The sequence below is a fragment of the Bemisia tabaci genome, chromosome 7, assembly GCF_918797505.1.
Source record: "Bemisia tabaci chromosome 7, PGI_BMITA_v3".
Classification (NCBI taxonomy): Eukaryota; Metazoa; Arthropoda; class Insecta; order Hemiptera; family Aleyrodidae; genus Bemisia; species Bemisia tabaci.
Genome location: NC_092799.1, coordinates 44,374,862 through 44,400,968, shown reverse-complemented (window position 1 = coordinate 44,400,968; position 26,107 = coordinate 44,374,862). Strand labels below are relative to the sequence as shown.

The 26,107-nt window shown below is 38.6% G+C and overlaps 1 protein-coding gene across 4 annotated transcripts in view; it reads left to right on the top strand.

Moving 5' to 3' along the window:
* Window positions 1-25,869, top strand: part of LOC109035824 (uncharacterized) — an 86,001-nt gene extending 60,132 nt beyond the window's left edge. For all 4 annotated transcript variants that reach the window (XM_019049613.2, XM_019049612.2, XM_019049611.2 and 1 more), the window contains exons 2-9: window positions 6,440-6,746; window positions 9,660-9,803; window positions 14,227-14,432; window positions 15,898-16,737; window positions 17,519-17,747; window positions 18,202-18,377; window positions 18,969-19,191; window positions 20,285-25,869. In XM_019049613.2, coding sequence (XP_018905158.2) covers window positions 6,440-6,746; window positions 9,660-9,803; window positions 14,227-14,432; window positions 15,898-16,737; window positions 17,519-17,747; window positions 18,202-18,377; window positions 18,969-19,191; window positions 20,285-20,724 — 2,565 coding nt within the window. In that variant the 3' untranslated portion in view covers window positions 20,725-25,869. The remainder of the gene's footprint in view (window positions 1-6,439; window positions 6,747-9,659; window positions 9,804-14,226; window positions 14,433-15,897; window positions 16,738-17,518; window positions 17,748-18,201; window positions 18,378-18,968; window positions 19,192-20,284) is intronic.
* Window positions 25,870-26,107: the final 238 nt, after the last annotated feature.

The window sequence follows — 26,107 nt, the reverse complement described above, 5'->3', positions numbered from 1 at the left end:
CGTTTTGGGATTAAGATAACACTAAATCGAGTATTAACACCTTTTTTATGGTTGCATCTATCTCTCAAAAGTAATTATCAACCCCAAAAAACTCAAGACTGGAAAAATTGACATTAGAGATTTTCGCACGACTGAATGGGTCAGTTGCGCTGGGCACAGAATTGCGTTTTGATGCTTGATTTTTGTAGATCAGCTAAAAATATTCAGATCCGTCCAAACCGCAACTTTCTACGTTCAACATTAATCGAGATATCGCCCTTTGAAAAGTCGCGTTTTTGACGTCATCCATCGCGGTAGTGACACCCTTGATTTCTTCCATCTTGCTTTTATCCGCGTTTCACGTAGAGTAATCAGTGCTTATGTGTGTCTCCTTGACCGATAAAACCAAGGTGGAAGAAACCAAGGGTGTCACTACCGCGGTGGATGACGTCAAAAACCCGACTTTCAAAGGGCGATATCTCGGTTAATATTGAACGTAGAAAGTTCCGGTTCGGACAGATCTTAATATTTTTAGCTTATCTACTAGAATCAAGCATCAAAACACAATTCTGTGACCAGCGGAACTGACCCATTCAGTCGGTCAACAAATGCCGATTTTGAACGATGAACATGACAAGTTCCATTTGTTAGAAAAGGTAGACGATTTTCAATGCAAAAATGATGCGACCTATTATTTCAATTTTCTTGCAATAAATTTCAACAAAAGGACCCCCTTCAAACAGTGAGTAGACAACATGCACAACACTCCACTACAACAATGAATTGATCGCAACCTATGCTACTTGGGTGAGAGGTTAGTTTTGAATTTTGAATCAATTTTCAATAGACGTCGCACGCCCATCTTGAACAACTCGGGTGGAATCGTACGATAAGAGTCGGGAAAATGCTCTGACGAGCCGCGGCGGGGGCCGCACAGTGGATCAAGTCAATCAGAGTGGTCAGACATGAACTTTTTAACTAAAACTGCAAATTTTGATGTTTATTCCGTCGCATTTTAAACTCCTAGGGGTGTTTTTTGAAGAAAATTTTACGAAGAAATCAATGGAACCACTCTTAGAACCTCACACTGAAAAAAAAATCTCGGTGTATTTACTAAGAAAAGGGTAAAATTACCAAGAATTCAGGGTTCTATTTGATCCCAGTTTTTTCTTGGTAAAATCGCCATTTATGGAATTGGTAATTTTCCCGAGAAATCTCGGTAAAATTATTGACTTTCTCGGTAATTTTACTGGACCGCGGTAAAAACGCCAATATTTTTTATCGATTGTGGTAGAATTACCGAGATAAAATGGCAAAGTTACCGGGAATTGATTACCAATAAAAGTGGTATTCTTACCTGAAAAAAACAGTAAAAATACCGGCTTTAGGTAAGCTTACCAGTCTGTCTTGGTAAAGTTACCAATAATTCGTAAAAAAAGTGAGATGGTAAAGGTACCAACGGACCTTGGTAAAAACGCCGAGAATTTTTTTTCAGTTCATCTCTCCTATTATCTCGATACACTGTGCGCCGGAGCATACTGATTATTAGTGTCGGTCTAATTGGTCGGCTCATTCGGTCGTGCGGCTCCCAGGCGTCCGGACTAATTTGTTGTTTATTAATTCGCTCGTTGCCTCCAATTGAGCGGCCAACACTGCCCAGTCATAACTCCCATAATCGTAATTAACCTTAATTATCCAGCTGAGATATGGATATAGTCCCAGCATCGTCCCCAGTCCGGGCCGGGCCCGCACCGTCGAAAATCTAGGGGTCGCTAAACGCACGCTTCCTACCGTCGCCGTGAAAATGGGTTTTCAATTTCAGGCCGGAAGAGAAAACTGCGTCCGATTTAAACAGAGTACCTTTATAGACAGAGTATGGTCATTTGTATCTTTTTACTACAGGAAAACGGTGCCGCTTTCTGATTGGTCAACGAGTTTTTAGGCTTCATGATGCTTTTACGGCCGTAAGTAAACAAACAAGATGGCGACTCACCGTAACGTTGATAAGAAGCTAAAATTTGAAAAAAAATTTCAATTATACGGCAGTAACAATTTAAACTAGCATACCTACGAATAACACATGAAAAACACATGAAAACACGGTAAAATTGCCTTTCGCCTTTATCACAGGAGGATGTGAGATGTGCATAACCTCAAATTTGCTTGCTGATAGCAGCCATCTTGTTTGTTTATTTACGGCCGTAAGAACATCGTGACAGCCTATTTTCACGCGACCAATGAGAAACCGGCACAGAAATGGCCATATTCTGTCTATAAAGGTAGATTTAACAACCTCCAGCACAAATAAAAGTTCTTCTTCATTTTTTTTTTGGTAAGGGGGGGGGGGGGTGTCAATGTACCGTAATTGGTAGTCGCGGAAAAAGGGAGGCTTTGAAGGCAGGATTTTCTTAGTTGAATAGAAAAATTGCATTTTAAGGAGGTAGGGAAGGCCTTTGCTGGCCTATAGTAATTCAGTCAACTTTGATATCCCTTTTCGCAGGAATTTTGAGTATTTTTTCAAAAACTTTTTTGTGCTAGATTCCATAGGGTCTCTTGATCAAAGTGACTCGTGTTTTTTTCGAATTTTGCAAAAATTGAAAAGTATGTCTTTTTCCAGAAAATTGTAACTTTAAAAACCCATATAAATTTCGGAAAGCTTGTTTTGGAGGTGGACTCTCAGGATATCGTGGGATATCCCCTCCATCACGACCTCAACTTCGAGAGCTTTTCATGAATTTTAGCGTTTGTTCTAGAGAAAATCAATGGCACCATCGTATTTCTCGCGAAATTTTTCAACGGTATCAGCGCTTAAATCGCAAATTCCTAACTCATGCAAGAGCTCCATTTCGATACGCGGGCTTGAAGATTCCAGGAAATTTGACATCCCTGTCGGTTAGTTAGTATCGCTTCCCTCTGGGTAATAAAATCGGTGGGAGCCGGCGGGTTTACGTCGGCGTCGAAGCAGAAAGTTGTCACCTGAAAGTGGGACTGGTCGGAACCCAATTCACCACTAAACTGAATTCGCGGCATGCGACCATGGAGGCGAACGTTTCCTAACTGGCGGCCAAACTTCGCCGTCGGTTAAACGGCACTTGTTGTCCTCCCCAGTGGCGTGGCGTGAATTGCGATATATCGATTGTTCTGCCATTTGAACCTATGGTAAAGAATCGATTATTGAGGTGTTCGCTGCGAACACCCTGTTTATCGATCTTTTTCCATAGGTTTAAATGGCATAACAATCGATATATCGCAATTTACGGCACGCCACTGCACTTGTTGTCCTCCCGAGCATGAACACGAGGTTTCGGCTTGCATATTTATGCCCGAGCATTGTTCCGCCAACTATCCCAGCTGCAAACTGCATTCAACTTCTAGCTCCGCTCGCGCTAACGTGACCCGATGACGTAATATCAACGGATGAAACTCGATTTAATTTCGATTTTCACCGGAAGAGTGAACACATCGCGGAGGAAATGTTTTCATCCGAATGAAAAGAGCTTCCGTTGAATATTTAAAATATCTAGGATCTCTGCAGGAGTGCAGGGCCCTTGTAGGTCTGGAGAACAAGAAAGTCGGGAAATGTAGGGAAGGAAAATAAGGAAAATAGACAGGGAATGTATCCCCCAAAATTTTGAAAATGTTCAAATTATGAACTAAAAATTGAGGCGTTGGGTGCAGAAAGAGCATTTCTTGGTCGCGGTGTTTCGCCCAACGCCCAACCAAACTAGAGTTTTAGCGAATCGCAGTCGGCATCTGTAAAGATGGAGCTGCAAGAAAACTTTTTCTTCGTATTCTACCAAGTATAACATATTCAGGACACGGGATTGCCGGATTATAATGCAACTGTACGCTCTATATTGGCGCGAAAGTGATTTGAACTCGTTTGCAACGTGCAACTTATTCGTATCATTGACGCTCCCTTTTGTGCTCCGCGCTCGATCAGTTCGCCTTCAATGCTGTAAGTAGGCAATGTGAGCGGCTTTGGAGCTGTAATAGTTGTATGCAGCAGTTTGGCCGCTTTCATTCGTTTTTAGCATAGTTTTAGTGGAATACTGTCCAGGGTGACTACGAGTCCAGAATTTCCGGAAAGTCCGGAAATAGTACCGATTTTTTAAGTGGGGTCCGGAAGTACCGAAAAAGTGCGGAAATTCCGCAAAAGGTCCGGGACCTTTTTCATTTTTTGGTCAATTTTGTCTCAATTTGAGCGAGAAATTCCAAATTTTGAAATTTTTCAAATTTTTCAAATTTCATCCAATGGAGGCACTGAATAAGTACTGAATTTTTCTATTTTGGAGGTACTGAATTTTTTAGGAATGTACTGAAAAAGTACTGTAAAAGTACTGATTTTTAGCCCGCCTGTTTTAGTAGACACCCTGCTGTCGCTTCGCGTACTGTGTTTTGTACTCGTTCCAACCAATTCGCCTCAGATATTTTGATTAGGTCGCGTGCGTCACTTGAGAGCGAAATTTCTGCCACCGAATAGTGCAGTTTTTATTTCAATGTTTGCTTTGGCAATTGGAATTTTAAGCACTCCTTCGTGTTTATAAACATGCAAGTCGCGTGACTGCTCTAATCCATATTAATTCCTTTTTTGTTTAATTTTTACGGAACCATGAATTTAATCAGTGTTAATGCTTTTTAAGTACATGTATTTTCGTGGTATTTCATTGATTGGTCATTCCGTTCCGTTAGTATGTCGCTTTTTAGAAAAGCGACGGAAGTCAAAAAAGGAAGACAGTTTACCTCATTGTGAACATGTCGCGGACTTGACGCCATCGGAATATAACATTCATTTTCATAACATTTAATGTAAAAATCGCAACTGGTTGAACCTTGCCCTTATATTTTACCCCAGCAAGTACCGCAAGGTTACTCCACCCCATATTGCTCCACCGTCAATGACGAATTTGTAATATTTAAAATGCAAACGAATTTTTTCATAATGAAAGTTGTTGAATATTTTAAAACTACCAAGTTTCCGTTCGCTCATCTCACTGGTCGTTACTGGCGCACTCGTTTATTATAAAGTTGTGTGCTTTTTCTGGAGCTTTTATCTCGCACTTAGGGCGAAACAGTGATGCCTCTGAATGTGCCCGAAGACAAACCTCATTTTTCTCGAAAAAGTTGTGCGGTACGCCCAAATATTTCTGTTGACTCTGGAAATTTACGCCTCGTCGCCGTAACCCAGTGTGATCACAAATAGATTTCTATTTTTAATCAGTCGATTTCCTTCGAATAACGCACGCCGTGAAGTCTAATCTTTAGGGGTACTAAATATCAGGATCGTGGTAAAATGCTTCGGATTTAGAGAGGTTTGATGAGGAGCATAGACTTTATTCGTTCTCTCTTTTTTTTCATTTATTGACGAAACGCCCTTGAGTAATTTTCAGAGGCATTTAAACAGGTATTTCAAGTTGTCTTTTTTCTTTGGAACTCCATTTAATCTTTCATTTTTTGTATTCGGGTGTTTGCTTCGTATAATTATTCAAAATGTATTTCTTACTGCAAACTATAGTCTGATTGTAAGTTATATTCACAATTGGACTACATCAAGCAATAAGGAACTACACTTTTTGGTGCATCTATAAAAGACTGTTATTTTCTGAGGGAGCCCTGTGGTAACACTTCGAATGAGAAGGGCGCTAGGGGAGTCCGGGGGGGCTTCTCCAAGAATTTTTAAAATTTAAAAGCATCTAAGTACTATGCAGTTCCCTTTCCTCCTTCTTTCTTTCTCTCTTCCCTTTTTACTTCCTCCTCTTTTTCGGGCGAAGGGAGGGTGGCATACGTCCCTTACGCCCCCGTTTCTGAAATGAGCACCCCTGATTGCGTAAAGTAGTCAAATTCTTGTTTTTTCTCATATGTTTCTATTTTTTAGGGTGTCTAGCATCAGGATTTTCCGATTTTCCCGATTCTGGAATTGAGGTCAGTAAGGATTTGAGGAAAAATCGGTCATAAAATCGGGATTTGAGAAAAGTCGGCCGTCCGATCCAATTTTTTTTTTATCGAGCTATTTTTGTGAAGCTACATTCGCCTTGCGTGAAGGAAATGCGCTCCGCAAAAAATCAGGATTTGGAAAAATTATGAAATCAGGATTTAGGAGTCAGAAATCAGGTCAAATCAGGATTTCCCAAAATGTAACAAAACTAGACTCCCTGTTTTTGTTTCATCCGCATGATTTACCTATCCTCACTGGAAAAAAAGTAGCTTGGATCAAGCATGATGATTCTCGAATTTGCCGCCAAGAATTTCTTTTTGTCTTGCTTTAAGCTGACTTTTTCTTGATACAAGAAAAATGATGCTTGGGTTAAGCAAAAAGTAGCTTATATTGACCAGGAAAATTCTTGATTTAAGAAGAAATGCTTCTTGGCGGCAAATTTAAGATCCTTTTTTGTCAGTGCACCTTGTTCGTAGATGCGATTGGCTATTTTGACTGATGATTGAATTTGTTGTGTGGTTGCAGACGGAGAGCGAATGCTCAGAGCGGGGCGAGGAAGCGGCCCGGCTGACGGGGGGCGAGGGGGACGAGTGCAGCCCCTCGGCAGAGGAGGACAACATGTCCTACTGCGAGTACCACGACATCCCGCCACCCCCGGACGGAGGCTACGGCTGGGTCATCGTCTTCGCCTCCTTCCTCAGCAACATGATCGTCGACGGCATCGCCTACACCTTCGGCATCTTCCTCCAGGAGTTCGTCAAGCACTTCGGCGAGAGCCAGGGCAAGACCGCCTGGGTCGGCAGTCTCCTCTCAGGAATGTACCTCAGCGCCGGTAAGTCACCACCCCCACATATGTAGAGTACCTATATTGAGAGAGTATGGCCCAGAGACAAGAGACCCTCCAGTAGTATCTTGGCCATGGTGGAAGCTTTTACTTTCGGAACTTCAGCATTCTACCGTTGACTTACCTAGATGGTTGATGTTCAACAACGTGTTGGCAGTTTCGTTTTGCAAACAAGCCGAAAATGGCCGACGTTTGGGAAAGTTGTTTGGCTCATGACGTCATCCGAAGCTCATCATCGACCATGTAGGTAAGTCAACAGCCGAAACTAGGGTGATGACTGTTGCTCCCTAATAATTGTCCATAAGGAATTGTTGAAACCCCGAAAGTAAAAGCTTCCACCTGTCGCTAGGAGGCCAGTGGAGGGTCTCTTGTCTCTGGTATGGCCACTGGGCCCCATGGAGAGGCTTGGGACCCAAAAATGGCGGTGCTTTGTTTTGGTTTTTGTGGATGGGAGGGGGGTCATTGCCAACTTTTGACGGTTATCACCAACCGCACTTGCTGCCAACCTTACTACATCTAAGATAATTTTTCTCAAAAATTGCAAACGATTAGCCTTAAAAATATGTAAAGATGTCGCAATAGTGCATTTGAGTAAATTTCTCGTCACGATAAGCAAAGAAAACTACATTTTGAGTCATTTGGCATTAGATTAATTTATGGCGTCCGCCATTTTTGGGTCCTAAGGGCTCCATTCAGCCTAAGATGGCTGAGCCAATCAGGGGTGGTAACACCAGTGGCCATACTCTCTCAATATAGGTACTCTACACATATGGAAAGTGATATTTCAAAAGGCTCCAATAGATCTCACAAAATTTGAAATCTATTAATTTTAATAATTCATGGTGTCTAGAACTGCACTCGGAGAAAAAAACTTCGTGCGTGGGACCCGAAGTTTAGGTCATATGGATCTCTGAAGTTTTCGGATCGAGCACCCGAACACTTCAGGTCCAGCTGCTGAGGTTTGGATCACACATCTGAAACTTCAGTTCTTACGTCTGCTTACGTCTGCTCGGCAAGCTTCGTGACGTTGAGAAAAAAAAATCTTGAATACACCTGAATATTTTTTCACATCCTTGAATTGGGGGCTATCCGACATCTCCCAAATACACTTAAAAGCCCTTTAATCCTTTACTAAGTGTCCGCCGTAGGACATGAAATACTTAACTCTAAAGCTCCCCTGGTAAAAATTGGCAGTAGAATCTGTGTTCCAAAATACCATAGACCTACAGCCGGCTGTAAGATTTCCAATAGCTTCTATAGCCGGCTACACAATTACTTAGAGCCTTTTATAGCCGATGGCGATCAAGCAACAGCCAGGCGATAAAGTGTATGCTAAACGTTACTAATTACGGATTCTAGGACCTAGTGAGTTTTTGGACTACTGCTCTCTTTTTGGGCCGTAGTATCTTGATTTATTTTGCGAGGAAAGCTCCGTACTTTTGAAGGATGCCTGCCATTCCTAATATATTAGAGCGCCTTCAGTTTCGTATGATACTGTGCAATACCTCTGGTGTGAAATAGTTGCTTCAAGCGCCGTGGCACGCTGCGGCGCGGCAGGCGGGCAGCTAGCGCTTTGGCGCCTACAAACCTAACAGGGATACTTCACGCGTTGCGCAATGCGTGAAGTATCCCTGTTAGGTTTGTAGGCGCCAGTGCGTCGCCGCTCCGCTTTGTGTCAGGCTCTAATATTTAATCTGGCGGAGTCAGCTTTATTCAACTCATGATTTTGAAATGTTTGCACATCCTGTATGGATTGTTCTCATTTTAATTGATGAAAAAAAATATGTATTGAAGGAAAATATAATGTGTGTTTTGTAAATATTAAGGTGGTTCCGTATCAAACTTAATGATTTCCAAAGCACACGAATTTTACACAATTTCTTATAGCCTATTATAATCGATGGCGAAAAGCAAGCGGCGATAAAGTGTAAAGCCCGGCGATAGGAACTATAACCCGGCTGCATGATTTTTTATCGCTTCGTATAGCCCGGCCGTATGATTTTCTACGCATTCTACAGCCAGCTATATGATTTTCTGTAGCCTTCTTTAGCCGGCTATAAGAATTCCTATGGTATTTTGAAACGCAGCTCTTATTGCCAATTTCTACCAGGGTCGTATTTTTCGACCTCCTCCTCTCCTTCGTCGTAACCCTCTTGTGACGCTTACTGTACCGAAGCAATAGGAGAAGTCGGGACAAAATCTGGAAACTTTGAAAGCTTATATTTTCGGAAGTATGAAACAAAAAAGTTTAAGAGAGGTTCCATTCACGGAGAAAAAATCCTCGTGCGTGGGACCCGAAGTTTAGGTCATATGGATCTCTGAAGTTTTCAGATTGAACATCTGAACACTTAAGGTCTAGCTGTCAAGGTTCGGATCACACGTCTGAAACTTCAGTTCTTACATCTGAAGTACTTCGGTTTTCACATCCGAAAACTTCGGGTCTCACATCTGAAGTACTTCAGATGTAAGAACTGAAGTACTGCAGATGTAAGAACTAAAGTTTCAGATGTCTAACCTGAACTTCGGCAGCTAGACCTTAAGTGTTCAGATGCTCAAACTGAAAACTTCAGAGATCCATATGACCTAAACTTCGGGTCCCACGCATGAAGTTTTTTTCTCCGTGTTGGTTTTCTCGTGAAATTTTCTTTCAGAGACACCCTTTGAAACTGAATTTGTGACAAAATAGACATACAAATTTAAAATTTTAGCCAAAAATTTCATATCCGACCTGTTCAGTTAGTTCGTTCCACTGCGGGTCCCTATCTTTCAACACGTAAAACCGAAGTGCGGAACGCTCTCCTCTACCGCACGTAGGGAAGAATTGACGACGATAGAAGTTTGTTTTTCAGATTGTTGGAGTCATCCACGAGAAAATATTGTAAATGTAATTTTTGATTTCAGGTCCGGTGGTAAGTGCCCTGACCAACAAATTCGGTTGCCGAAAGGTGTGCATCACAGGAAGTATCGTCAGTTGCCTCGCTTTCGTTCTCAGTATCTTCTCGGCTAACGTCAATCAGCTCATGCTCTCCTACGGGGTTCTCGGAGGTAAGATATATATTTTTATCAAGATATTAAGATGAAGGAAGGGCACCAGCGGGCCGATTATTGCAATGGACCACTAGACAAGGGACGAATTCAAGCAATCTGATACAAGTTTCTCAACCAAAATTTTACGTAGAACACGATTTGCACAACGAAAATTACTGAAACCAACTCCTCATGAAGATATTTACGTTTTTATTTCACATTGGTTACGAGGAATTTGAACTGCCCGCTCACAAGAAACTCAAAGCTCTACGTGAGTCAAATCGCCCACTACAACGGCCTCAGCAATCTTCTCAATCGAGCGATGTTCATTTCCCACCATGTGTTGTTCAAACTATAAGCAATTTGCTATAGCTGAGCCAAAGCGTCAAGATTGAGGTTGCCAGACTTTTATATCGCAGAGACTGTCATGATAATTTTTAGCGCACGATGTGAATCACGCAGAGCGTTGAGTTTTAATGAGCGGGTGGTTTGAATTCACGCATCAGGAATCATTAAATATCTTTGTAAGGACTTGATTTCGGTAATTTTTGTTGTGCGCATCGCGTTTTACGTAAAATTATAGATAAGAAACATGTATCAGAATGCTGAAATTCGTACCTTGACTAGTGGTCCATTAATAGACAAAGCGTTGTACAAAGAAAGATAAAAGGGATATGGAGGGATCCTATCGGTGGAAGCGGGTGGTTGCAATGGACTGAAGAAGTAGGTAACAGATTAAACTAACGGCAACCCACGAGAGACCCTATAGTTAGTCCATCATTTACTCCCTTAGTCTATAGGCACCATCCATTTCAACCAATAGGATCGCTCCAAACTCCCCATGTCTTCTTTGTCTATCAGTTTCAATTATCAGCCCGCAGAGAAGGAGAAAACATTGCTAGGATTGGCCACTTAACCATGAACGAATTTTAACTTTCGAGTACATTCTTCTAGGGGTAAATGACGCGTAGAACACGATGCGCACATTAAAAACGCGGAAATATTTCACGAATTTGTATTTCCTGAAATTTTGCCACCCTGGGCGCAGACGATGGAGCAGAGACCCTGAAGCATCGTCAGGTAATTTAATCCGTGACTAGACTAATTGCCGTTATCTAGGTGCTCGAGAATGACAAGTCCAAGACGAAAGCTCCGGAATTTATAGACAGGAGTCTAGAGAGATAATAAAGATAGCGTCGAGAGGGCGGCCCTCCGTAACGTCGCGCCGCCGTTTTATGGAAAAACGCCTTATGAATATCCCAACGTTGTCGAATCTCTCCCGTTTAAATACCAATTATTATAAACTCTTGCGATTTTCTCCTAGTTTTTCAAGAGAATGCTCCTTTTGATCTGGCTAGGATTCATACCACCGTCACGTATTACAGAAGGGGAGAAGTCGATGGATACTCTATAGGGAATAAAAGGTAGCGATAAATATTTAAAAACAAGTTGACAAAACTTGTGAATTTTAAAAAGACAATTTCTTGTTTTTAAAGAAACCGTTGAATTAACCTTTTGTGGGTGTTTTTCTGATTGAAATTTACGACGGATAAAATTTAGGTAAAAAAATAGTTAAACGAATTCCTTTGACACACAGTTTTTACTGCGTAACTTTGATACATTTTTTCACTCAAATTTTGCTGGACCTAAACATAGGAAAAAAGAACGTGTCAAACTCTTTTAATTTCGACAGTTTTTGGAAAGTTCAACTCATGTTCTTTTTATTCTCCTTTCCCTTTCTTCATCTCTCTTTCTTCCCCAAGCAAACTGAATTTGCATTATTTCTGCGTAGATCATTAGGGTGTCTATCAGTCCGGAAATACGATAGCACTGATTATTTAAAGGCGGTCCGGAAGTACCGAAAAAATGCGGAAATTCCGCAAGAAAGTCCGGAATTTTTTTCCTTTTTTGGACATTTTTGTCGCAATTTAAGCCAGAAATTTAAATTTTTGAAATTGTTCGAATTCCGTCAAATGGAGGTACCTACTGGCGAAGTCCTGAATTTCTCCGTTGGAGGAGGTACTAAATCTCTTGGGAATGCACTGAAAAATTACTGTAAAAGTACTTATTTTTGACCAGCCTGTTTAAGTAGACACACTGGAAAAAAACACATTGGATCGAGAGTCCAGACTCTTGAAAACACTGACAAGAAAAAATACTCTTGATTCAATCGGATTTTTGCTTGAATCAAAACGAAATCCGCTTAAATTAAGAGGCTTGGTTCTTGATTTAAGCTAGATTCTGATTGAATTAAGAGTACTTTTTCTTGTCGATGTTTTCAAGAGTCTGGACTCTAGATCCAATGTGTTTTTTTTTCCAGTGCACCCTGATTGAGTACGTTTCACGCAAGTTGCTGAAATTTCATGCGACTTTACACCTCCGCGAAGAATCGGCTGAGCAAATGAGCAATAGGGTTATGCTAATGGCGGGTGAGGGAGTAGTGCAAGCGTCACGCACTCGAGGCTCGTCCCGCCCTTGCCTTGGATGGCTCTCCAGTCCTAACCCGATAAGACTGTTTGCCCGCACTCGAAATTAATTGCACTTTCTTCCACTGTCATAAATTCATTCTTTCCTCCTCGTTTCATTCACCAGAGTGGAGATCTGGATAGGCCACTATGTTGCTCGTTAACTATGTAACCCGTCATTGATGATCTTGGAGTACCCACCCGCCACTCGACACACGAGCGGCTTTTAATCCCTTTTCCCGGGTTTTTTCTCCAACCTCCTCCTCTCCCCCCACCCTCTCCCCTGTGCGTAACCGCCTGTTCACCGCCTCAGCGACTAATTTCCGCAGCGGAAATCCAGGATTCCGTGAAAGGTCTAAGAAATTATATGAGAATTGCGCGACTAAAAACCTTACTCTGGAAAAAAAAACATATTGGATCTAGAGTCCAGACTCTTGAAAACATTGACAAGAAAAAATACTCTTGATTCAATCGGATTTTTGCCTAAATCGAGAACCAAGCCTCTTATTTTGAGCGGATTTCCTTTTGATTTAAGAGTGTTTTTTCTTGTCGATGTTTTTAAGAGTCTGGACTCTAGATCCAATGTGTTTTTTTTTCCAGTGTAACATCTGCTACAAGAATGCGCGAATTCAAAAGGAAGTTTTAAGGTAGAAGTTTGGCAAAACAGGAAACAGTTGGAAAATAAACGCATTTTTATGTTAACGCTAGTTTAGGTTAGTTTGTTGACAAGTCATCGATATCTCACCCTCTGATGAAGTGAAAATATTGAACAAAGCTCGTAGATATAAAGAATTTTCCTAACTTTTCTCGGAAAAAAGATTTCATCGGGAGAAACGAGGCAACGTTGGAATGCTCATACGGCGTCGAAATACAGCAGAGGCCTTTTAAGCTCTATTATTCGATGCCGTGATTATTTTAACCCGAGTCCGAATAATCGCGCCAAACATAGTGTGACCGGCGTTGAACGTATAGTAGCGCTTGCAAGACTTTAGGAATACTTCACGCATCGCGCCAAACAGTGCGATCGGCGCGTCGAGCATATTAGCGCCTACAAGACTGCATGAATACTTCTCGCATTGCACCAATCGCAATGCAGTCGGTCAGTTGGCGTGAAACGTATATTAGCGCCTACAGGACTGTAGGAATGCTGTAGGACTGCGTGTCATAATTTTTGAGTTTCTGCTCCGGTTTTTACCATAATTGAAAGGGAAATATGTATCCTCATTGTAACTATTCAGAAACTCAGATGATATTTTATATTTTGGGTTACATTAAATCTACATAAATCTACATCAAATTCTATTCAATTTTTCAAAGAAATTTTTAGGAAGGGCTTTCCCCCTTCCTAAAAATTTCCCCCTTTGGGGGGGGGGGGGGGCGGCGTAGCACCAACTCAGAGCACTTTTGGAAAAAAGTATGAAGAAGAATTCAGTCTCACCGGGACCGAGTTTATCAGTAAGGAACCAACCTACATTTTCGAAAAAATTAAATTAAGAATCTTTTCGAGTTCTACCAACCGCATAGTTTCTCCTGCCAAAAACTGAAAGTCGAAGAACAGAAATTAGTTCGCGAAAAGAGGTGTCAAAGTTTATTTTCTACATTGAGCCTTATGGAATAAAACCTCAAACCTCTTTTTCTCAGTTTCAACTTGATGCGGGTCGGTTCCTTTCCGATGCACTCGGTCCATTCCGCCCCAGAACAAGCCTCTTTCTACAGACAGAGGCGGATCTAGCAATTTGGCAACACCGCATTTCCTCCCGTTAAACCCATGCTAAATAATCGAATCTTGCTGGAGCACCTGGCCCCTCCGAGAATCGATACATTTCCATAGGTTTAAATGAAGGAAATCCGGTGTTGCCAAATTGCCGGATCCGTCAATGTCTACAGACTGACTGCTTGGCCGCTTACTTTAAAAAATCAATCAACATGTGTCCTGATAATATTTTCACTAACTTAGATGCATGACCTTGTTACAGGTATCGGTTTCGGGTTGATATACCTGCCTGCAGTCGTGTGCGTGGGCTACTACTTCGAAACGAAGCGATCTCTGGCCACGGGGATCGCGGTGTGCGGCTCGGGGGTGGGCACTTTCGCTTTCGCCCCCTTCGCCGCGTTCCTCATAGAACAGTACGGTTGGAAGGGCGCCAACTTGATATTAGCCGGCCTCATCCTCAATTGTGCTGTAAGTTGTGGAATGGACTTATTCCTACCGATACCCTCACTTCTATCTACCCCTTCTTCACTGTGTCACTTCACCAGTGTCCTTTTTTTTCTTTCTTTCTTTCTTTCTTTTTTTTTTTTTTTTTGGGTCACAAGAAGCATTTGAGGCCTTATCTGTAACAATAGCGGATGTAAGAAATTATCTTTTCGAAACATGCTTAAAAAACTGTTTCGGTCACACAAAAATTTAATATGTTTGCCTCTGGCGTAATGTACAAATCTCGAAGATCACATCGCAAGTATTTTCTCGATGCCGAAACAGTTTTTTAAGCCGGTTTCAAAAAGATAATTTTTCACATCCGCCATTATTACATATAAGTCCTCATTTATTAAATATTTACAAATTTGAAGCTAGAGTTGGCAGGCTCTAGCCCAAGGCCTAAATTGTTACATACTAAGTAAATGGAATAAGAAAAATACAACACGAAAGAAAGAACAATGATATTAAGAACATGATTTAAAGTTAATCAGAATATGAATATCCTTATCATCTCTTTTGCAACGCCCCACAGTGGGCCGAGTCAATATGAGAGGTCGCACGAAATTTGGAAACATTATAAGCTTAGCCCCGTTTATACAAAATGTTTAGGTTCAAAAACTGGTTTCATTGGTTTTTTCGTAAAATTTCCCTCTGAAAGCACCCTTTGAAATTTACAATGTGACGGAACAAACATCAAAATTTTCAGTTTTAGTCCAAAAGTTCGTGTCCGACCTCTCTAATTGACTTGACCCACTGTGTTCCCCCCCCCCTCCCCTTGGATATCTGGAACAATGTGATTTCATTCTACATTTATGAAAAGGAAGGAAAGCACTTCCCCTCCCTCCTGTATTTTTAAGGTGACCTACTTTTGGGGCGATTTGGGTCAGTTATATCAAGTTTAAGTTGCTTTGATAATTTTTGCTATCCTTACAAATAAAAAATACTGAAGTAACTCAACATTCAAACCTGATAAAGAAAACTTAAACCTCAAAACTATCAAGTTTGGTCAATTTTTTTAAGTTTGCTTCTCCCCCCCCTCCCTCAACAAATTTTGCCACCGTTAAAGGCTGAGATGACGTTTTTATTTTTATTTAGTTAAAAGTTCATTTTATTTTTTTATTCTGAGATTTCTTGTCACTTTCAACATGAAATTGTACTAAAAGCATCATGTACATCATATCATCGTCGTCAATTAGAATCTGGAAATTTTCAACTTACTGCTTTAAACCAATAAAGATTTTCACTATCACACTGTCTTGATGGGCAGGCTTATCTTTTCTCTATACTTTTTTGATTTAGGGAGTGTTTTTCCTAGAACATTCCTTCGGTTTTAATGTATTATTCATTCAGAGCATCTTTTTGTAGCCCTCATAGCAAATGTTAGGTAGAAAAACTTTTGTTTGTTATCATTCCTATGATGTTCAGAAATCAAGAATTTTTGTTGCAGGTTTTCGGTGCATTAATGAGGCCTCTAGAATATCCGAAAGGTTCAGGAACCAAGCCATTATTACAGAGAATGGCTGATGAGCGACGTTTCCAGATGGAACGAGGTTCAATAGGTGGCTCCTATTTCATAGTCCAACTTCCAGATGGAAGCATGGAAAAGCGTCTTAAGATGCCAATTAACGTTGACCCCGGAGTTCATTCCAGCTTTAATTTGGACCAGTTAGTCGCTGGGTCTCCAATAACTCCAGTTCCTACAATGCCAGTTCTGCCTACCATTTCAGAAGTCAAAGCACCAGAACAAAGTGGCTCAAGTAACAATTCAAGCAGTGGCAGTGCCAACGAATTAAAACTAGATTTAAAAAAATCCGCAAGTACAAAAAAGATCGAAGGAGTTGAAGAGGAAGAGGAAAAACAGGGAGAAAAACAAAATAACATAGATAATAAAGATAGCAAAGAAAGCAAAGATGCCAAATCTAGTAAAGAAAATGTGAAAGTCAAAAGCAATGAGAATGTAAACGAGAAGATAGAATTGAACGAAAGAACTCAAAATGGCACTGAGCCTACTAATAAAGGACTAATGCCCAGGAATGCCTCACAACCCTCATTCACTTCGCATGCTCAAGGTCTTCCTAAAAATGGCTCGGTCCCATTTTTCGACCGAATCCGTAAAACAAGCGCTGGTGACAGATATCGTCCTCCAGTAGCTGCCATGAAAGTACCGCGTCCCAATGTTAGCTCAAATACTGACATGAGAAAATCATTGCACCTTCGTCTTTCCGCTTCGTCCAATCTAGGAGGAAGTAAAAATAACAACTGTGATGAAATGTGGTCAAAAACAGACGTGAGTATCTTAAACTACTAACTGATTTAATTTTGGATTTTCAGCTCAAAGTCAATTCCACCCTCACCACAGTTACATGTCAAGCACCTAATTCAAGACGAGAAAACAAACAAAATTAAAAAAACTAAAAATGTGGCTTGAGAACTGTAAGTAACAGGATGATAAAATAGTTCTGGGTCCACACTATTCTACTATCCAAGCACTTAAAAGAACAGATATTATCAGGATGGACTAGAAAAATTACCTTTAATTTTCTCGCAGTATCTTCATCAATGATTTTCCTTGTTTGGATCATAATAAGCTCATCCTATCGAATGCTCCATCAGCCATAAATTTTATGTTAAAAAAAAGTAATATCTGGAGGATGCATGGTTTCTCAAAGCAAGAAACCAACTGAACCATTGACTGAAGCTCTAAAGCAAAGGTGGTTGACTTTTCAAAGTTAATGAAAGTCACTGAAGTCAGATTTTAAGTTTTTTCATCTGCTTTTTGATCTGTATTGTCAGTTTCTTGAGTGTATTGCATCTGTAGAATTTTTTTACAATTCCCTGAAAATGTCGATTTGACCATACCCAGGTATACAGAATTCAGTACGACTCAACCCTTCCGCAAATTTTTCCGAAATTTTTCCGAACAGATAAATACATGTCTTCCAAAGTAAAATAAACAAAACTCGCCATTTTTTAATGTTAGATTCTGACTTTAGAAACTCATCTTGTTATTACTAATTGTGTAATGTGAACTTTAATTTCTAAATGTAAAGTCTGATTTATAATTGCAGATTGATAGTGAGAGTGTATGTTTTGCTGTATCGAAGCAAAGTCTTCACGCACGTAAAGAGATGGTGAGACCATTATCTCGCAAAGATATTTTCTATTCTGGTAGTGTGATCAATTTACCAGAGTATCAAACGCAGAAATCACTGACAAGTTATCGACAGAGTGTTGTCTCGCTGCCCAGATATGGCACCCAAAGAGCCATGGATGGTGGAGACGTTGAAAAAGGACCTCGTAAGTATTCCTCACAATGCCAGCACCTCTTTCCCTCCAATACTATTAACAGCAAGGAGGCAAAGAATCACAATCAGCGTTTATAAGAGACTTTAATTGTTTGCTTTCATGACTTTTTTAGTAGAAGTTGTGAAGGAAGTCTATATGCGTGAAAAAAATAGCATTGATATCCAACGCCAGGTATAAGATACAAAGCTCCATAAACTTCCTAACAACCCAAGTGTTTACAATTAACATTGGCTCAATTGCAAAAGATAAATTGGTGTATTCGTTCATTTAAGAGTGGCATCAAGGCAGTTAAAGGAAATTGAATGATGTCTGTTTTCAGTGAAACTTTTGTCTCTTAAGTATAATTTTTAATGATCCAGAAGTCAGTGTGGTAAATACTCATCAATTTTCCACTTCAAGTATCCATCAAAATTACTTAATGCAATTATTTTGTTTATTTTTCTAGCGGATCTATGTCCCTGCTTCGCATTGCCTGATTCGTTCAAATCAGTATTGTCTTCTATGCTGGATTTGTCTCTTATTAAAGATCCTGTTTTTATGTTCATCGGATTAAGCAACGTTTTTGGAATGGCCGGACTGTATGTGCCGTTTGTGTACCTAGTTGATGCTGCTAAACAGCAGGTTTGTTCATCTACCTTATTTTTTCATACTTTTTTAACAACTATTCTTGCAAAGTATCAAACACAGCATGCTTAATCTTGGAAGGCAATTGTTTCTCTTGGGTATAGCTGCCTCCAGTATGCACTAAGTTATATGCTCATTTTATTCTGAGGCAGGTGCTGGCTTTTTCCTTTCAAACATTGAACGTGAAACTTAGCGACACTTAAAGCTAGAATGGGCACTTGGCGCTGATTTTTCGAAAATCTCAGATGAAAACTTGACCTTGGGTGGCAATTTCCATCTAGAATATATTGCAAAGCGCTGATTTAAAGAGGAAGGGGAGGTGGTCAGACTAAGCGTCACATGATATTTTTAGAGAGTTGTGGACCTCTGTCACGGGTGTGTTAAAAGGGAAAGTGAAAAAAATCCAATTCTCAATGTTACTTATTTTATGAATAACTCAAAAAACTGTTTTGAAGTTAGGACTGTCCCAAGAAGAAATTGAAAGTCTTTTCTGCCTCATAAAATTGAGGTTTGGTTTTATTGATTAGAATCTTTGCTTTCTGCACTTTCACTTTATTACTCACAATTATTCGCTTATCTTTTTTTCAGGGAATAGAAGATAGCAAAGCCTCGTTTTTGATCTCCATCATCGGAATTATCAACACAGTCGGTCGAGTTGGTTGCGGATTCATTGCTGATTTTCCCTGGGTGGATTCTTTGTTGTTGAATAATATATGTTTAATAATATGCACTCTCTCCGTTGCCGCTGTTCCTATTTGTTCAACTTACGTGCATTACATCATAATGTGTGTGTTCTTTGGATTGGCAGTCTGTAAGTATTTTTTCATTTTTAAATTTTTGAGATTAGTCCTTATCCCTGACAGGTTCAGTTCCAGATTTCTTACTCTGCATTTCTACAAACATAGCTTTCAAAAAGACTAAATTTTAATACAACTTTTCTGATTAGGAAATAAATTTTACTTCGAGAAGATACACATCATCTCAGATGTATAATTACCAAGGCGAGCGGCTTGATGGTTTTCTCCAAACAAAATATGAAGCAGGATTATTATAATAATTTTGAGGAGAAAAATATTTTAATGCACACTGGCATATTTTAGATGAAAAAAATCATAGTGTTTTGGTCACTTCGGCAAAGAAAATCTTGGTGTTGTTAAGGAATTTTTCTTCAAAAAGTATACAGATATCCTGTTGCAATGTACAATTTTCATCAGGTAAAGTTATTACCCCTCATTCCCTCTTAATTTTTCCACCATATATTTCAGATAAAGCAGAGTAAAAGATAAAAGTGAAGGAAGAGGATGTTTGGAACCTTTCTCAATGAGAAGAGAAAAATTAATATGCAGCAGGCTTCTCTAATTCACACTTGCTACTTTCTTTAATGGCATCATCCTGCATACTATTCATATTTGAATAGATTTTTTTGCATATAGGTGCCAAATCCTTATAGTCTTTATAGAGTGACCGGTCATGTTAATCTGCATGGACTACTTAGATAATGTCCCTGAAATTTTTACACTAATATTTTAATTATTTGCATATGCCTCCAGTTATATGGCATGACATTCCAACAATTATACGTAATTTTTCCTCCTTTTTTTGTTTTTGTTTTCGTTTTCTATAATTTCCACACATTTTACATGTGGCACATATTGTATGCATCAGATGATCAAGGTTGCACTATAATAAATTTGAGAAGTCATGAAAGGAAAAATCCCTATTACTTTTCGGAAATTCGCTCAGCCATCCATTCTTTCAAAAATGAAAGTTTTCTCAAATATTTTAATACGCTGCAATGAGCTTATGTCCTCATAGGAAAAATTGAAATATTTTAACTAAAGAACCACCCTTTGTTGTGGGTTGTTATTGATGCCTCTTTTGACTTAGTTTTTTTCTTGTTTCAGCTGGCTATATTTCCTTGACTTCCATAATTTTGGTTGATTTACTTGGGCTGGATAGATTAACAAACGCATTTGGATTGTTAATTCTTTTCCGTGGTGCTGCAGCCATCGTAGGATCTCCCTTAGCCGGAGCAGTGTTAGATGCAACTCATTCGTATGATTTACCCTTCTACATGGCGGCTCTTTTCTTCTTGATTTCGGCAATGTTCAGTTTTCTCGCTCCTGCCATGAAGAGGTGTGTGACAGTGGAAGAGCCAGCTCCAATCGGGGATGCCCTAACACCCATAGATGAAGATGAGGAGGAAGAAGAAGATGATGATGAAGATCAGGATGATGAACCGCCAACAATGGGTGTTATTCCTGAAATAGTCGAAACTAAACCGTCCCCTGTCAACCCACCGGAGCGCAAGTCTCCTCTCCATGAAATCGAGTCATGTCTTTGAATGTGTGTTTAATCGTACGTCCGTTGCGCTCCTCATGCTCGACCAAGTGACTTTTGTTAGTTTTCCTTTGTTCTCATAACTGTCCTATTGCCGGGATTAGACTTGGTTTTGCTGTTCTTACCAAAAATAGAGTGTATTGAAATTTCCTATAAATAGTTCATTGTACATACATTGCTGCCAACCTTAATTTTGATTCAGCAAAATAACCTATGTCTTATTTTGCGTCATTAAGTTGTAAGTGTTGTTTTTAATATTGTCTCATCATCAATTTGCAACAAATTCTTTATTGTAAATATTTTTCATGTTTCAATTTATTTAAAACATCAAGGTAAACATTTTTTTTAAATCTCTTCTAAACCATCGAAAGTCGTCCAATGTTTCCTTTCTATATTAATAAGTGGTACATCATGAATAGATGAAGCATTCCAATTACAGATTTTCTTTCGAAAATTGGTATGGAACTATGTTTCGGGGGGTTTTGGTAGTTCAGGAGTTTTTAAGAGGCCTTTCTTCCCAAATGTTGGGGTATGTCCAAAATTTCAAGGATTTCCCTGATCTAAGACAGAGGAGCATGTGGATGAGGTAGGATCTTGGTGTAAGAATACTAGTACCAGAAATAATAAAATACCAGATAAAGTACATTCTTTTATCCCAACTTTTGTTAGCTTGATGTTTTGTGATATTTACATATTAATAAGCTGCGATGCATAAGCCTATTTTAATCGAAACTATCTACTTCCATTTTACATTTCCTAATAACTACGGTTATTGTCAAGAATTCATTTGCAGTGGGACAGGTATTATCTGTTTTCACTCAGTGCTTGTTCCAATCAAGCTGCATCTTTTGGTATTATTTTAGGTTTTTTAGGAACAGCCTTTTACTTCTTTCTTGAGTTGTTCTGCTTTAAGCTTAACATAAATGCTGTGGATAAAAAGGAAGAACTGGTTTGTCGTTGCTTTATGACGAAAGTTGAACAAATGTCACCTCTTTGTAAATATTTTTTATTATATACAATTTTGTTTTTAGGGAAATTGTGACATATTTTATATTTTTTTAATGACTTAAATTTTTACATTGTCAGAGGAAAATAGATCCGATCCTTTTTTATGCAATATTTTTTGCTCCCCTTTTTGTTCTTCATTTTTTTGTTTATTATTTATCCATTTATTTCAGTTCAATTTTTTCAATTTTTTTCCCAGAAATGAGATTCATTTGTTTTGTAATAATGTATAATCTTAAAGAATTAATTCAATGCTCGTGTAAAGGTAACTGTCATTTGAGTTCTCATTTATACGTAAATAATCATTATGAACATTAATTCGCTCCCTTTGAAAGTACAACTAGACAAATCGTAAGTGATGGATTTCAAAGCAATTAATTTTAAATAGCATGATGCCATAATTGTAACCATGTGTATAGTCATTACCAGACCTCTTCTCCGCTTTTTTTAAGGAGAGAAAAAAATGCTTACTTCAAGCTTGAAATGAAATCTTTAGATGAACCAGTTATATTATTCTCTTCCTTTATTGACAAGAAGCTCCCACTCAAATCCTTCAAAGATCTTCAAATTCTTGTGCATATACCTACCTTGTTGTCCAAGTCATTTCACCTTCCTCGTGAGTTTTCTGGATGATTCTGAGTTGGTGATCTAATTTACTTATACGTCATTATTTGACGACAGTTCAAAGTTCCTTCTTAATCACCGTGCTCAGAATTGGAAGCATTTCTCTCTTTCTTTCTTCATTTTTTACCACTTCAACATTAAGGCCTAAGGTCAATGCAGTCAATGTTTTGCTCAGATTTATTAATGGCAATTCACTGTTTTTGGCACTCTCCGACGAATTGAATTTGGTTGATTTGTTCTCAAACATGGACACAATGCACCTTGAAGGTGTTCTTTTTTTTGTCTCTTTTTTTGTAGAAATTTCAAAGCTTGCGTCTATTTTTGTTACCAAGAATCAATCTGAAGAATACTTTTTTCTCAAAGAACTTAATTTTACCAATCTTATTCATATAGTTTCCTGAGCATTGTTAGGATTGTTAAACGTTTAATTTGTATTTGTAAACTAAATCATAGATTTTACTTTGTAAATATTCTAGCAAAAATTATTGTAAAACTTGACTGAGAGTATTTTTGTGGATCTCCGATGACATCTGAATTTTCTTTGTTTATTACTATTCATTTCCTCCTTGAGTCCATCAAAAATTTGCAAAATTTCTATCATCACGCTATTTCAACACGCATATGACAGTCATGCTATGAAAGAAAATATTTCATTCAAAAAGAGAGGCATCACCAGATAGTGAGCGATCTGTGGGAAGATAGGTTACATTAAAAGGAGAATAAAAAAATATCTCGTTTGTTTTAAGAAAATCCATTTTAAATATATCAATAGTGTGCCACACGAAAAATAGTTTTCAGATTTTCCCCCAGATTTCCCTTTTTTTCATTGTATCAAGCATTGAAAACGTATAATATCATCGGAAGGAAACTTAGCTTTTTGAACACTTTTTTTTCTTTTATTTCTTTTCCACTCTCTTTCACTTTCCTGAGTACATTTCCCGGTTTTTCGTGAGGAAATTCAATTGGAAGTCATTCAGTTTAAATTTGTCTCAAAATCATTGTCGTGGTGCAAATTTCATTGAATTAGAACCAAACAAATAACATGCTCTGATTTGTTACTTAAGCGGCTGAAGTACTCAGTATTTAAAAGTTTCTAGTTTTAAGGTTATGTACTTTGATTGATTCTGCATGGTGCCTTTAGAAGAATAATTCTCAGATGAAGTCTCTCTCTTTGAAAGTATGCACATTTTTTGGTTAAATCCAGACAATTTCTGAAGTTTGATTTAATTAAAAAATTTGAAGTACAAGTCGGTGGTGAAACTGCAAAAACCTGTATCTTGGTTTACAGGGTAGCAAACGCTCTGTCATGATTTATTTTTTGAATGGGAAAATATGCACCATCATTTCGTTAAATCTTACGTGATTTTTCTTCTCTGTGCGACAAATATACCCCGAAAATTTCAAGCCATAGTATTTGTTCGTTTCCCTCTAATGAAATGAAAAATGAAAGGTGAGATTTTGAAACCTTACAAACCATTTATGCGTTTTTGCAGTTTCTCTATGAAGTATGAATGTCGTACAGCCGTGGTCCTCTCTCCTTGATAACTGCACGAAAATCCAGCATTTGCCGATTTTCAGTTTTTTTGTTGGAATTTTAAGGTTTTGTCAGAAACTGTTGTTGCAGTAGTAATACATGAAAAGCAAAACTTGTCAACCATCAGCTTCATACCCTCAGTTTGCAGCAATCCTTAAAAAAAGATGAGACCATAATCTAATCGAACCGATAAATTTGTCACCCTCTACATTTCTAGAGAGAGCATTTTCACAGATTGGCAGGTATAAATTACTGAGTTTATTGACAGTCAAGTAGACCTCTCAGTAATTTTGTAATATCTGCCATTTTATTTCATTGATGAAGAACTTCTTAAGACGTTCATTCTGTCTGTATTATTCCGTGTGCTTTTGCATTATGTACTATAATTTTTCATTAAAGTGTTTCTGGTACGTTTATTTTACAGTTAGTAAGTCCAAGACTTGGTCTACAGCTCAAAATCAGTTCATCAGTTGTAAGCCTGTTATACAGCATTAACATTTTTACTTTTCCTCCAAATTAACAACCTTCGAATTGATGAAAAATTTTATAAGATGCAAGTCTAAGTTACCTAATTTGCTCTTCAACCATGCAATGCATTTTAGACGCATGCTCTGTCCATTGAGATTAGTCAAATTATTGATAAATATTGTTTATAGGCTGTAATTTACTCTTAGTTTTCAAATTTTTGTCCGTGCTTGTCAATTCTTTATGGTTCATCATTTTTTGGCTTGCCGTAACATAAGAAATTACAGGTTGAAAAAATAACGCCCAGTATGGCTGTAATGCTGGAAACTATGGAAGGTAATGGAGTAATGGAGTTCCTTTCTATCATTCTTATCTGAAGTTAAGGATTAAAGTACGGCAGTTTTGATGTTGAGAGCTCAGCAGGTCTAGAGGAACAGAGAGAGGCAAGGTTATCCATTATCACCTATTATGGTTTTCATAGTATCTCAGTAAAATAGCCTAGCTGTGCGTCGTTCATTACTCATGGTTCAATAACAAGTCTTACCTAATGTGCATTTTCCATGTGTTCACTAGCGCTAAAACGTTTCATAATTATCGGATTTTTAGTGACCCCTGTCAACTGGTTCCTCAAACACTTGTTTAACATCTGCATATTATATCTGACACCCAAAATAAAACAAATTAAGCTACCTACAAACAGAAAGAATGTTGTCAACATTTTTAGCATGATGAAAAAAAAGTTGTCCGGGATTGAGCTCTCAAAGAAGTACGCAATTATTATTTTATGTGCATCTTCTAATTACAGGCTAGTTTGTTTTTAAGTTAATATTGTGTACCTGAATGAATTGGTTGGGCTTCTAAAATTAGTGCAAGATTTTACGTTTTACATGCTCTGGTCATTTGGAATCCCCCAATTCTTTAGATCTTATCAACTACCCTGAACTTTAGAGTGTGCAATTTTTTGCAGTGAAGAATTCTCATTATAGCTGAATTGTAACCGTTAAGTACATTGATGTCAAGTCATACCCATATTGCTGTATGTATAGTAAAGCACTTCATGAGGTTTTTATTTGTCAATTGACTGCCTTCCACAATGGGATTTTGAAAAGATAAAATAAAGTGGAAGGCCTTTCAATAGACTCGGTGTAAGTTTGGCAGCAATTTTCTCTTAATATCCGCATGACTTTGCATCATTAATATCCCAAACAATATATTTGAAATTGCAACTTGTCCTAATGACAGTGCTAAGTATCATCTATTTTTCCTTTCGGTATTCAAACCATTTCCGATGTATGATCTATGTTTGGCTGAACAGGTAAGCTTGAACCTCTGAGTGGCACATTTGCAAAATCAAATGTGAAAAGTTAAAAGTGAGGAAATTATAAGTGACGTCCAGATTCATTCGTGCTTGTGATTGACACAACCTACTATTGGTTTTATTTTTGTTTCAAAATTCATTACGACTTGAATCACTCTCCTTGTAAAATGCTTGTAAATAAATCAAATTTTATTTTAATATTACATTATGCCTCTTCACTTTGAATCTTCTTGAACTAAAGAACCTATCTTTCTCTCCAATCTGACAAGTCATTTAAAAACTTGGGACGAGAATCTTCAATTTTTTATGAAAAAATAGGGTATTCGCATTCTAGATATCGTGGGAGTAGGTTGACGACATATATTTGTGGTAATAAAACAGGACATTTTAAATGTAGAGCTGGGGGTCCGGAGCCAGCCCCAAATCAGGCTTCCAGGGTAG